The sequence below is a fragment of the Peromyscus leucopus genome, chromosome 2 (assembly GCF_004664715.2).
Source record: "Peromyscus leucopus breed LL Stock chromosome 2, UCI_PerLeu_2.1, whole genome shotgun sequence".
In the NCBI taxonomy this organism is placed as follows: domain Eukaryota; kingdom Metazoa; phylum Chordata; class Mammalia; order Rodentia; family Cricetidae; genus Peromyscus; species Peromyscus leucopus.
The window spans coordinates 146,741,752-146,755,779 of NC_051064.1; the positions used below are offsets into that span (position 1 = coordinate 146,741,752).

Sequence of the window (14,028 nt, forward strand, 5' to 3'; positions counted from 1 at the left end):
AGGGGAGTGTCGCCCTCCACAGACACCAGCGCAAGGAAGGAGCCCCTCCAGTTCTGGGTGAGCGACTCTGACAGGTCCCCGGGAGCCCTCATCCCTCAGGGCCCTACTCCGGTGGTCACCTGGTGGAGCTGTAGCTGAGACCCACCTCGGAGGAGGAGCAGGTGCTAGCAGATGAGGCCAGAGTCAGGAGTTAAATATGGCAACTCATATTTATTACAATTATGTACAGTCATATCTTATATTCTGAAATCTATACATGATCACATAAATGAACATGTGTTTCTCAGTGGGAAGGACAGACGTGGCTGTTGGTCAGGAAGGCCCTGCTGCCTGGCTCCACTGTAGAGGGAGAAGTACGCCTGACCCCCGAGTAGCCAGACCACGACACAGCAAGCGAGGATGGTCTTGTGTGGCATACAGGACAACACGTCAGGTGGGCTGGGGACAGGTGCCCAAGGGCAGCGTGTGTCAGTCAGCCAGGACCTGGCTGTGGGGAGGCTGGGTCCCGGCAGGCCCACAAAACGAGGAGCAGGTCCAGGGCTCCGGCTTTTGGAACAGGCAAAGAAGAAGCCACAGGCCAGGCCAGGGCACAGTGGGAGAGAGCAAGACCAAGGGGGCCATAGTCCCCCTGCACTGAGGTGACAGGGGGCACGAGATGACATGAGCTCTGGCCATGCATGGTGTCAGGTAGTCAAGATACTGAAGGGCACACCTGGACAAGACACCTGTCCAGGAGGGGCTCGGCAGGGGCTTGAGCACAGGGCTCCCGAGTCCTCGGCCTGGCTACGAACAGCCAGGGTCACCAGGGCTGGGGCTGGGGAGGGGGCTGGGAGGCTGGTGAACAGAAACGCAACCCCACACTGCTGCATCCGGGGACAGCCCCACCCCTACCCGGGTTGCTGGCCCCCTCGTGGGGGCAGAGCCCACGCGTGCCCACCTGCCGCTGATGTCCTGGAAAGGTGGGCACGCCAGGTGCCAGCCCTAGTCCCGCTCACTCTCATTGCTGGCGCCTTCCGGCCGCCGCAGCTTCTCGACCTGCTCATTGATCTGCCCGTCCCCGCCCCGCCGGTCCTCCCTCTGTACCCCAAGGACATCCTCCTCATCCTCTTCGTCCTCCTTGTCCTCCCTCTTCTCCTCCTCACCCTGCACCTCCATCCTCACCTGACCCTTGACATCTACCACCCCCTCACCCTCTTCCTGGGGGCCCAGCAGGTGGTAGGTGGCTGTGGAGCCCTCGGGGCTGTGGCTCTCCTTCCCAGGAGAGGAGGACGTGGATTCGTTGCTGACAGGGGAGATGTCACTGCTGCTGTGGTGGTTCACGGCCGCGGGGCTGGAGGGTGATGGAGACTTCACTGGGATCTGCCAGGAGGGGATCTTCGGGGCTGATGGGGAGGGAGGGAACTGCCTCCTGGCAGTGGAAGAAGAAAAAAAGTAGGTAGAGGTTGGTGACAGCATCTGGCTCCAGTGTCACGCACTCCCTGATCCCTGATCCCTAAAGGCTCAGGGATAGGAGCAGCTTCTCCGGGGCCACAAGGCAGGGGACTGGAGGTCTCATTAGTCAAGCTGGACACCGGAAGTGCCCTGTGCTGCCCCACTCGGTCCTGATGCAGCCTCACCCCGTCCCAGTTCAGGACCAACCTGCCTTGGCAGCTGCTGCTCTGCCAGCTGGGGGCCCAGCACACTCTGGGGCCTGCCCCACCCCCAGTCAACACTGTCCCCGCCCCACTCCTGTGGCTACACAGGGAGAAGACAGGAGGCCAAAGGGGCCCAGGCTGGGAACCCAGGAGCCCTGGCTAGTGCGTCCATCACTTCAGCCCCAGGCAGCAGTGGGGAATCCTGGCTACTGGTCAGGGGAGCAGAGGCAGTGAAGAGCAAACGGTGATGTTGGAACCCTTTGCTGGAAACCTATGAGCCCAAGCTTTGACCAAGGAAAAGCCAGCCCAGACGGATGCCCATTCCAGGACAGACCTGAGAAGTTAGGTCAGCATGGTCATGGTTCAGAAAGAGGACAGGCCCTGCTCCTGTCCAGGACTGCGCCACCTCCCAGCACCAGTCACAGACTCAGCCTTCGAACCCAGAGTCCACGTGGTGGTACAAGTACCAGACCCTGCACCACCCGTCAGCTACACAAATGCGCCACCAAACTGTTGTCCTTCTCTGGGCTTCAGTGTCACCCATGGCCGCATGTGTCCCCTGGCCACAGAGGCAACTATCTTCTAGGAAAGCCAAAGACTTCTAAGAACAATCTGCCTGCCCTCCCTGGATTGCCCACATCTGTTATAGAGACCCATGTCTGTCCGTCCATCTGAAAATCGTGATGTGGGAGGCTTTAGGAAGCATGCTCCTCTAGCCTGGGGTTATCACAGCACCCCTTACCCCTCCTTGCCACCCCCATAAGGCCCACCTTGGGTGTCATGGTCTTGCCCCTGGCCAAGCAGACACACACATGTCCAGACACAGCCTGCCAGGCAGGGCACACTCAGGCCGACTGACTGCTCATTCCAGCTTCCTGGACACTACACTTCCAGCTTTTTTGGCCTGGTCACTCCCCAGTCAGGGCTACACTGAGAACAATGTGCTGCTCCTACAGGGGCACCAGGAAGCTTCACAGGGACAGGCTGATTCTGTTGAGGCAAGCTCTCACACCCTGTAGCCCTCAGTGGGATGCTGTCTGAGACAAGGCTGCCCAGAGAGGTGCCATGCTCAGGAAGGAGCAGCCACCTCCAGGGGTCCCGTGTCAGTAAGTGCCGTGTGCCTGAGAGTTCTCTGCTTGCAGCCCCTGCTCTCTGCCAACGCCGTTTTTAAGGCGACTCTTAGGGACACTGTCCCCCTGGTGTGGGCCCCTTAGGAGGAGAGGCAGGAGTGGCTGAGGTCAGGTTCGAGATCTTGAAGCCCCAGCTCAGTGAGGGTCCTGTCCCACCTGTGACGCTGCTGTTGAACAAGGTTGAGTTGAACAAGCCCACAAGCCACACTCCCTCCCCCAGGTTGACCCTGGACAAGACAGAGCCCCGAGCTCCCTCTCCTACCGATTCAAAAGAAGCCCTTTCAAGGAGTTGATTTCCGACTTGAGCTCATTGATATTCTGGGACTCCAGGATGCAGTTGGTTGACGTCGTGGCCTGAAAGTCAGAGCACAGGTAACATGGGTCACAGTGGTGCCTGCACAGCCTGGGCCAGGGCTGGGCAGACTCAGGAGGGTCCTGGGCGGGGCAGCAGCTGCAAGCCATTCTGTGTCCTACTCGGCCACTGTCACACCAAGCAGCGACAACACCCTCCAACGAATAACCCCCAAACCCTGTCCAGGTTTACAATGATGCTAAGAAGTCACTGTGTGTTTATAGGTGGCCTCACAGTGTCCTGTGTAAATAACAAACAAGCCCTACCTCTCCCACAGACACTGACATGGTCCTAGGTGTAGCCATGAGGATCTTCCACTTTGGTTGACTATTGGATACTTCCATAACCACCACCAATAAACACAAGCTATCTCAACACAATGCCTCCCTGCAATCAGCGTTAACCAGTCAGCACTAACTAGTCAGACAGAGCAGACAGAGCGAGGCTGGAGAGAGGCCTGAGCGCCTGTGCTGTCTGTCTGTCCATAGCTCTGCCTTTAAGCAGGCCAAGATGGCGGCCTCACCCTAATGCAGCCTGTTCCTAGCTGAGACTTCAGATCTCCAGAGGTTTCCAAGGGTCAAGGAGGATGTCCCATCCCACTCAATCTTATTCATTCTTTGTGACAAATCAAGGCTGAGTGGACAGAAGAACTCAACCTTGTCCCCAAAGGGCACCTTCCTACCACAGAACCTTGAAGAATCACACCTTACTGTGTCAAGAGGAAAGGCTGGGCAGCTGTCCACAGGTTGGGGCTGTGGGTGGCCATGTGGTCTGTAATGCCAGTGTATCCAGGCCTGAGAGGCAGGAGGCTCTCAATTGCCCAGGCTCTCCCCAGGCTGCCGAGGGGACACCCCTGGATCTCCCTTGTGGGCCATGGTTCCTGACATAAGGTGGGGCACTGTAGGCTTGCCTAGACAGCACACTGGGCACACCCTTTCGGGAAGAAACCTCAGCTGCCAGTCTCAGGAAGAGAGGCTGGGGCAGTCTGGAGGGAGCAGGGAGTGGTCAATGTCCTCACGTCCATTCCCCGGGGGTCCCTACCCCAGACCACCAGACGGGAAGGCCCGGGAGCCACTGTTCTGGCTTCCTCGAGACCTTGAAAGCTACAGCAGCCCATTAACAAGGGAGCAATTTCCACTCACCGGCCACAAAGGACTCGGATTTCCAAACGCACATGGTGCCAGATGCCAGGATTTAGAAATAAAACCTGACATCTGGGGCTTTTTAGCCAGTCTCTTTAAAAACTGTTGTAGCAAACTCACAGGCTTCAGTTTTATGTAGGTTTTTAATTACTTAAAGCTCCTCTTTTCATTTTTTACAGTGCTCCAGTAGGAGTTTGGAAGGCAGATATAAAAACTTACATTACAGCTGAGAAAACATAGCTTGAATCTTTGGTTTATGGGGTAAGAGGAGTCCTCACACATCACAGGCCTGGGTGCCAGGCCAGAGCCCGCTTCAGCAGGGAGAGCAGGGGAAGGCTCTGTGGGCAGAAGCTGTGACAACTGTGGACCCCTGTAGACCACAGCAGCCCCCACCAGCCAGCCTCCCCTCCTTAAAGGGCAACACGTGGTCTTCATCTCATGCTTAGGGCCTGAAAACAGTTTTCCAATTTCCGGAATGGCTGCTGGCCACTGGCAGGCCACAGATCTGAATGATAACAGTCAAGTTGGGGGCCACGCTGCCTTCCTGCCTGCTTTACAGCGGCCTGGAGGGGACACAGCCCAGCAGTGTAGCACCCGCCACCTGAGCAGGAAGTGAGACAGCCTATGTGTAAAATGGAATGGACACTGGGGGAGAGCTTTTGGGGACCTTCCTCACAACAAGGACTCCGGCCTCCACCACAAGTGCAAAGATGTTCAGTTTCCTGGATCTGCAGTCCAGCTGTGCAGAGTCTGGTCAACACTCCTGGGAGCAGCACAGGTGGGCCCAACCCTTCAGAGGACCCCAGGGACCCCAGATGCTGCCTCTCAGAGCCCTGCTATCTGAGATGGTGCTGTCACACCCAAAGCTGGGGAGCTGAATCCTGGGCTCGGGCTGGTACCAGGCACCACTCTTAAGCACATAAGCAGTGCAACAAAGTAGATTGGACTGTCACAGCTCCATTTACAGACAAAGACTCAGACTGTGTAAGTAACTTCCTGTGGCCTAACAGTTAGCAAATGGAAGAGCAAGGATTTTATCCCAGATAGACTGATCTTTCAGCCTGCTGCTGAGCAGACTGTTTCAGATCTAGGCAGCAAGGCAGAGAAAGCACTTTAGTCAACCCTAGGTGACTCTAATTCCGTTCAGATCATCTGACCCCAGGATTTCTGGGTCTAGAGACTGCCCATTGCAAGGTGAGCACAGAACGTTAGGTAGAGTGGGAACGAGTCAACTACCCATGGTGCACTTCTCTGTGGCCTCAACTCTTCCTCGGCCAGGCTGTGACCTACACCCTGCCTGCAGGGGCATGCCTGCCATCAAAAGTCCAGCAGCAGCAGGTGGCTTTCCACCCCCACTGTCAGGAGGTGGCATAGAAACAGGAACATCGGCCCTGATGGCTACAGACTGCACCAATGCAGTGCATGCAGTGGTGCCCGCGTCTCTAATGAGATGGATGGCGTCGGCCTCGGAGGTGTCACCCCATGACAGAAGATGGCAAGTGGTGGACAGCAGGCCCACAGAAGACAGTGCACAGGCAGAGGACCAGGGCTTAGAGCTAAATGGAACAGGGCCCACAGATAGGTACCTTGGCCGAGGCCAGCTCATGGGCCAGCTCTTGGACCTTCTGCTGCTGCTGTCTCAGTAGCTCTTGGACAGAGGCCAGTGTTGTCTGTACCTGAGTCACTAGGGAAGAAAGCGTTATGTCTGGTAAGTCAGTGCCCAAGGTCCCTCCTCGCCCACATACCTGCAAGCTGCCCGCCTCCCTGCCACGTGTAATTTATCTGTAAGCCCCTGCCCCCACACCCAGATAATTTATCTGTGCCTGGGGTGATCCACCCGCACTATGTGTAACCTCTGGGGTTTCTACTTCATCTTTCCATTGTGTGCTTGTCCGTGGTCAACAGTGTATCCGTCCAAAACCTCTCCCCTCTAATTACGCCTGGCTGTGATGTGCCTGGCTCTCTAGCTCCCACCATGCTCCAATCATTCATCTCACTGGCCTCACAGTGTCCTTAGGCGCTCTAGGACTGCTTCAGTCCCAGGAAAGCTGAGGCTCAGGTCTCCGCCAAATCCAGGAATTCGAAAGTACAAGCCCCATCTGTGGTGGGTTTCCCACTCGGTCCTGCCCCACCGAGGATCTGCCAAGGCCCCACTACCTGTTGAGACCTGTGACTACTATGGCCCTGCCTCCTAGGAGCAATGGCCCATGGGACAGATGAGTTAGGGGATTCCAAACAGCTCTGCACAGGTGCCAGTGAGGGACAGAGACTCCTGCCTGGGACAGGTGGCTCTCTCCCCTGCCCAAGGTTTAGATTCGCAGCTTCCACTTCGTAAACAAGTTCATAAAGGGAAGAAGCACCTCTGCCACAACAGGTCCCAGCTAATCTGGGCCATCACTGGGGCAGCAGGTACTGAGAGCCGTCCGTGTGGAGTCGATAACAGAGGAGGTAGCAGGGGTCCCGAGAGCCACAGTAATTACAGACTCTCTTGACCCTGCATTGGATTCTTCGAGGGAAGGGGGAAAATCACTGAAAACCCCCCTGAAAACCTCATAGAAGCAGAAATTAAAAATGAACTTTACAGCCCTTAGAAAGGCTGTCATTTTATTCCCCTTATTAATATTCTGAGGTTGGGAGCCTTTCCGTAAAAACATAATTAATTGAGGCCGCGCCGACAGTAAACAAGCAATTTCAAATTAAACCGAGATGACGGCGGCTTCATTTGCAAATGTGAACAGATTCTCAGAGCAGATAAATGAAGTCACCACAGAGTGGAGACGGAGGGAGAGGGAGGGGCCGAAAGGGGCTGCGTGAGGGGCTTGGAGGGGTGACTTGATGGAGTCATTAATCTTTACCTGTCTGGGCCACGCTGCCACTCAGTTCGGAGAGACTCGCCGCCATCCTCTCCAGCTGCTTCCTGTCCTCTTGGCCTCCCAGGATGAGGGGCAGCAGGTACTTCTGCAAGAAGGGGCCAGGTGAGGAGGTGGCCACTCAGGTCTCTCAAATCCTACCACCCAACTTGCCCTGATCTTCTGCAGGTCACTCCAGTCCCAACACACTCCCCACTAGAAAAAGGGTGCTTGAAAAAGTTACCAGGCTGCAGTTCCGGCCTTGTAAGAACTTCTACAGGAAAAATGACAAAGACCAAGAGAAGGTGAGGAGGAGTTAGGGGTGGCTAGCACGGACCAGGCCAGGTCTCTGAGTTGTCCCCAAGCTCGGGAAGGTCTCTCTGTGAGGGAGACCTCGCCCCTTTCATTCACTTTTCTAAAGATATATATTCAATTCTACTTGAAAAGTTCTAAGGAGAGTCTGCAGAGGGTGTGCCAGCACTGCCCCGCAGGCTGGCTTCTGGGGAGGAGAGGGAAGCGGCTTTCACTGTCCCCTTTCTGAATCTAACACTGGAACTCTGTGAATGAGGCAAACTGCCCCACCCACCCAGAAGCAGTATTAGATCTGCAAAAACACAACACGACTGGAGAAACGAGAGGAAAACCAAGACTTCTGGGATGGCTGATCTTCCGTGGTAGGGATAAGGCACGCACGTCGGAAGCCTACTAAAGAGGGCACCTTGGACTCTTCTAAACATCAGAAGGGGCTTTCTTGTGAAGAAAGCCAAAACAGCCTAGGTCCTCCCAGAACTGAAAACAGGGCAGAGGAGAAACAGCCCCAGGGACCGAGAAAGCCAAGGCTGCTGACTGAAGGGCCACCAGACAAGAGCACCATGGACCAGCCCCTCCCCAGGGGCACAGCTGGGGATCTGTAGGGCTTGGAACAAGGATGCACAGGGGTTGGAGGGATCAGGTGTTAGGAGAACAGAGAGAGCGCCTGTGCTTTGCCACCAAGCACTCTGGGACCTGGAGACCTCCTCACTCCCCAGTCTAAGGTCCACCAAGCTGCAGGGCAGTGCTTCAGCTGAGCACACGAGCCTGGCAGGCGCTACCCAGAGAGACCTTGGGTTTTCAGTCTATTTGGGTTCCAGACAGGAAAAAAAGAGGGACCGTTCTCCATTATGGGTTCTATACTAGTGAAGAAAAGCAGGTCTCACAGGGGTTTGTGGGAGAACTCATTTCAGGAGAGACTCGGAGTGAAGCTCGTCATTTAGCATATGCACAGAAGCCGTTTCTATTCTGCAAAGTGCTTTGCAGCCACAGTGTGAGTTATTGCCCACAGCCGAGCGGAACTCATCAACTGCAGCCTGACGTTTTCTAAGTCTAAAAGTCAAGAAATTCTCAGCTGCATCACCAACTACCCCCCGTTCCTGAGGCCAGAGCCCAGGAGTGGGGAGTGCTGCCTCCACTGTGGCTAAATCTCTGTGCCTGTACAAAGCAAGACAGCCCCCCCCCCGCCACTTTTTTAAAACTTAAAGAATACTACCAGCAGATGTGGAAGACATTTTTGTGTCCCCATTGTGACCAACATTTCAATGTTTCCTTTCTTTTTAAAGCAGACTGGTGGCCAGAGCTCCACAGAAACAGATGACAATCTCTGTGTCACATCTGAACCAAGGTGCCACACCTCCAGTTCTCTTGGAGGGTGGGGGGCAGGCGATGGGACAATCACGTGCTCTTCACGGGCTCTTGGTACTTGCGAACTCTGTGTTGGTGTCTGTCTGCAGCCAGCGACCTGAGAGAGCCTGCCCCATCCAAGGCACTGCACCAGCCGAGAGGGGAAGTCCCAAGTCTGTCCCCAACACTTGGCATCTGAATTTCTGCACAGGAATTTCTTATTCTGGCAACAGACACTGCGCTGAAAAGTCATATTCCACCACAACTCTGTCATTAGCTACTGTACGAGGTCAGAAACTTAGACTCCAAGAATGCACGGTTTAAACACACTTTATGTGCTGAAAGTCACACTGCAAGCCTGGGGAGTCAGTAGGGTCCCTAAAACAAAGTCACCAAACCAGGCTGGGTTAATGGGAGACCTCAGAAGAGAGCACGGCTTCTCTCCGGGGTAAGCAGGCCTGGCTGTGGGGCCATCCTGGCTGTGCATCTTGTAGACTATTTTCTCCAGATCAAGGCTGAGCCTTCCCACTGCCATCATGAGAGAAAATGTTTGTTCAACACCTTCAGCTCTGCTCTGAGCATCGCCTCTGCTTGTGAGGGCTGACTCACAAGCCCAGGGAAAATCCCACGTTTATACAGATGCTACCACAATCCACAGAAAACAAGAAGTGGGCTCCCTGAGCTAGTTGTAAATACCAGGGTGGAACAAGGGCATCTAAGGGGCTTCCCGAGAGCTGGCGGGGGGGGGGGGGGGGGAGCCAGCAGCACTCCAGCACTGTCCTAAGGATGGACTCCTGCCTTCACTGCAACCCCGAGACATCTACAGATGCTGTGAGTCGTCACTCCCAGAAGATTCATGGATACACCTGACCTACTGAGCAACACAGTGCTCCCATCCACCTTCAGTGTGCTCAGAACACTTGCTGGAGCAGCTGGGCAAAACTGCCCAGACTGAAGCCTCTCTCAGTGTTCCCTATCTCGGCTCCTTCACTGAGGATTGTACTCAAAGTGAGAATATCGACATGGGTAGGCATACTTTCACACCACTGCAAAGTCAGACAGTCTGCTCTAGTCTGTCTTACAGACAGACTCTGGGACAGAGTCAGGTTCAACACATACACCTATGCTCCAGAGTCCAAGCTCTTTTTCTTTTTTCTTTTTGGTTTTTTGAGACAAGGTTTCTCTGTGTAGCTTTGGAGCCTGTCCTGGAACTCATTCTGTAGACCAGGTTGGCCTCGAACTCACAGAGATCCACCTGGCTCTGCCTCCTGAGTGCTGGGATTAAAGGCGTGCGTCACCGCCACCCAGCGAGTCCAAGCTCTTAGCAGGCTGTTCTGTCTCTCAAATTTACATACTTCTCACTGGTACTAGGCACTGCTCTAAATACCTGACTTGGCCTTTTGGGTCATGCTGCAGGTGGGGTGGGGGTGGGGCGGTCCAGGGCAGAAAGCTGAAGCAGCAGTGCCTATGTCTTCATGCTTCTCCTGCTCGGCTGCCTACTTCCACCACAGTCACTGTGCTCTAGGGCTGAGCATCCACTGAGTACAGTGCCTCTCTAAGTAAGCCAGGGGCCAGGAGAGGTGGCTGAATGCCACAACACTCTGCAGCCCCTGAGAGGCAACTTACCTTGTACAGCTGGTGAAAGCCAAATGCAATTCCCGCCATGATGATGGCCAAGGCACCGTAATCTCGCCATCGGGAACCGCCAGGGCCTAGTGGTAGGAAAAAAAAAAAAAGAAAGCTAGGACAAGTCTCCAAGACCCCTCCCTAGGAGTGGGCGTGTCTCAGTTGACAAGTCTCCAAGACCCCTCCCTAGGAGTGGGAGTGTCTCAGTTGACAAGTCTCCAAGACCCCTCCCTAGGAGTGGGAGTGTCTCAGCTGGCAGGCAAGGTGAGACACACAGCTGTCCAAAGTAGCATGTGACCCTAGGAAGGGCTGATCAGCTCTGCCTTCTCTTCTTCCCAGGCTCCCAGAACCATCTGCGTCACTTGAGATGGGAGTGACCTGACCATGAGGTGCTGGGTAGAGGTATCCAGCTGTGAGCTGTGTCCAGCCTTGGGGGTCAGATGGCAGAAGTGATGTGAAGACCTTTGGCCTGGCCTATGAGGTCAGAGAACAAAGGATCCTTCCAGGGGCTAGTGTGTGCACACCACACAGAGGGATAAACCAGGGCCCACCAGTGACCTGGGCCTCTCTGCTCTGCTCACTCCTCAGGCTCTGAAGACACAAGTCTGCAAAAGACTAAGCAAGGTACTTTCTGAGGTGCTAAGGGGCAGGGCCAAGGCCTGTGTCCTGGAGGCCAGAGTGGGTGGGGTGAGGAAGACAGGTCAGCCCCCGCCCCCCAAGCACTAGCCCACAGCAGTGGGGTGGCAGTGAAGGTTTTGGAAGAGGAAGTGCCACAATCAGAACTCTGTATTTTAGGAGAACACCGGGCTAGCTCTAGGGCCAGCTAGAAACGGGAAACACTTTTGCGAGGCCACGAAGGTGAAAACAGCCAGTCTAGATCAAAGGCCAAGGAAGTTTGAGAAGGAGAATTTGCCATTTTGTTGAGGAAGTGGACTGAGCATCCAGTCCTCACCTCAGGGCAGGCTCCTGACCAAGTTCAACCTTTATTGTGTTTTTCCTTTCTGCAACTGTGATCTGAAAACAGTAAATGGAAAATTCCAGAAAGAAATGACCCATAGGCTTTAAACTGTACACCATTCTAAGTAGCATGATGGAATCTGAGCCATCCTGCTCTGACCTCCCCAGGACTCCACTTAGCTGTCCAGTGTATCCACACTGTATATGCTACTTGCCTGTCACACACTGATTACCATCTTGACTCTCAGATTCACTGTCTCAGCATCTCAGCAGAGTCTGCATGAGCCTTCCTTAACAATAGCCTCAAAGCATAAGGGCAGAGATGCTAGAGATGCTGATAATTTGAACCTGCCTAAGAAAAGCCTAAGCATTTCCCTTAAGAGAAAAAAAAGTGAAAGTTCTCAATAAAGAAAAACAAAAAACCAATGCTGGGCTATCAAGATCAATGATACAGCAGGATGGGAGCATGCCTTGTATCATAGCCTACTGCCATAGTTACATTCTATTATTGCTCCTCTCACGATGCCTAATCTGTAAGGTAAACTCTATCCAGTCTCAGGCTTCCACTGGGGTCTTGGGATGTGTCTTCTGGGGCGAAGTCCCCACAGTTCCAGGTAAGAATCCCCTTGCATATGAGAGGTGGGTTCTCTACCATCCCAAGAAGGGTTCAGGAGGGGCCTGGGTATGTAACCTGGCCTGCCTTCTCCAGGCCCCTGGAACAGAGGTCAGTGGGCCTCCTCTCAGGGTCTCTGTCAAGAGGAAGGACAGAGACCACAGTGGGCACACTTGGCAGTCATGGATGAATCAAGGTACTGTGCCCAACAGGTGAGAGAAAAGCTGCCTTCCTCCAAAGGTAAGTGTGGGAGCAAGGAGGGTCAGGGGCACTGTGGGTCCCCTCAGGAGGGCTGTAACCAGCTTTGGTGCTTCAGAGAGCTCTCCTGCCTCGACCTCCCCTCTCCGCCTATGCCTGCAAGCTCACTGAGATACCCGCCACCATCTGCTGTCTCGGGACCAATGGAGAGGAGCGGGGCCTCATGCAGACTTAGTGATGGGCTCTGGGCATGTGACCCAGCCAGGAAAGCCAAGTACCCCATGACCTCCAAGAAGGTGAGGGCCACACCCCTCCTGTCTGGACTATTAAACAGTGCTCTCAAGAGGCAATAGGGGATTGAAAGAATGTCTCCTTTACTACAAGGGATTCCCCAACATGGCCCAGCTCGTCTTGGCCATAAAACTGCAATTAACATAATGGGCTTCTCCTAGCCTTCAACTCCCATTTCTGTTTTACATGTTCTGACAAGACTTGTAGTTTAAGAATCAAGCAGCAGCCAGGCGGTGGTGGCCCACACCTTTAATCCCAGCACTCGGGAGGCAGAGGCAGGCGGATCTCTGTGAGTTCGAGGTCAGCCTGGTCTCCAAAGCGAGTTCCAGGATAGGCATCAAAACTACACAGAGAAACCCTGTCTCGAAAAACCAAAAAAAGAAAAAAGGAAAAAAAAAAAAAAAAAGAATCAAGCAGCAGAAGTCAGTGTACAGAGGCATTCCCTGTCACCAACTCTGTCCATAGCTCTATGCTACTCTTGCAGAGAATGTTTATACATATGTAAATCACGAGGCACATGTCTGAGTCCCTCTTCCCTCCCATTTCTCAGCGTCTTTCCTACAGCAGTCTGGTACCCCATGGAACCTCCCTGCTGACACACAGATCCCTCTCCGATCTGTAACTACACCACACACACTGTAGACCTGTGTCAGCTACCACACAGGCCATCAGAAAACCTGAGACTTCACAGGGACACAGGTCAGAAGGAATGTGTGGTCGTGACTCCCTCCATAGGGCTCTGCAAATCCATCCACCAGCCACGTATTCAGCGCCTGTTCCGGAGCATCCATCAGATGTAGATTCTGCCAGTCTGGCAGCAGCAGAGGATGGTGCTTCGCTCTGTTTCTGATGGGCACCCATCTTATTTTGTGTGTGTTTCCTTTTGGCACAGTGTATGCTTTCCATCTTCCTACTTCATTTCTTCCCCTCCTCACTGTTGAGAGACTTTGTTACGTAGCATGGATACTAGTCCTTTGTGACAAGAACCATAAATACTTCATTTCTTTCCTTTTGGTTCTGCTTATGGTCTTGAGTGGCATGCAAATGTTTTTTTTTTTGTGTGTGTGTGTGTGTTTACAGACATTTGTCAGTGTGCTCTGGGGTTTGTGTTAGGGTTAACAAGGATGTCCCCACTCTCTGTCTGGACTACGCTGTGATGTCCAGTGAGGTGTTCACATCTGAAAAGGCCACCCCATGAAGGCAAGGGCTGCGCTGCCTGTCGTGGCCATCCCTGTGTGTTGTGAGTCCCCTCTAGTCCCACAGGCGGCTCCGCCAGCCCACAGTTGGCCCCTGGGATGCAGTCTCTGAGTCCGGCACGGGTCTTTCCATTGCTCCTTCTTTCTCTTCTAGTCAGCTTGGCTCTTCATGCCAGATGTAAAATCCAACCTCTAGTGAGGGAGAAGTCCATTTTTAGGAGAAAAATGTGTTGAAAGAGTGATCTTGCCACTCTTTGAAAGGGTCCCTTGTTCCAGAGGGACATCTGTCCATGCAACCCAAATCCCCAGAGAATACCTCCCCATGGTGCTGCAATCAGCAAAGCACATTCACCATTAACTCTCAAACTGCCACTGGCCACTGAG

At 53.9% G+C, this 14,028-nt stretch overlaps 1 protein-coding gene across 1 annotated transcript in view; it reads right to left on the reverse strand.

The window, feature by feature from the left end:
* Positions 1-190: 190 nt before the first annotated feature.
* Pex14 (peroxisomal biogenesis factor 14) overlaps positions 191-14,028 on the reverse strand; it is a 146,292-nt gene continuing 132,454 nt past the window's right edge. Inside the window, exons 5-9 of the mRNA XM_028893644.1 lie at positions 10,390-10,475; positions 7,114-7,216; positions 5,845-5,942; positions 3,027-3,118; positions 191-1,408 (exon numbers count right to left, since the gene is read on the reverse strand). Of these exons, the coding sequence (XP_028749477.1) occupies positions 982-1,408; positions 3,027-3,118; positions 5,845-5,942; positions 7,114-7,216; positions 10,390-10,475 (806 nt within the window). The 3' untranslated portion in view covers positions 191-981. The remainder of the gene's footprint in view (positions 1,409-3,026; positions 3,119-5,844; positions 5,943-7,113; positions 7,217-10,389; positions 10,476-14,028) is intronic.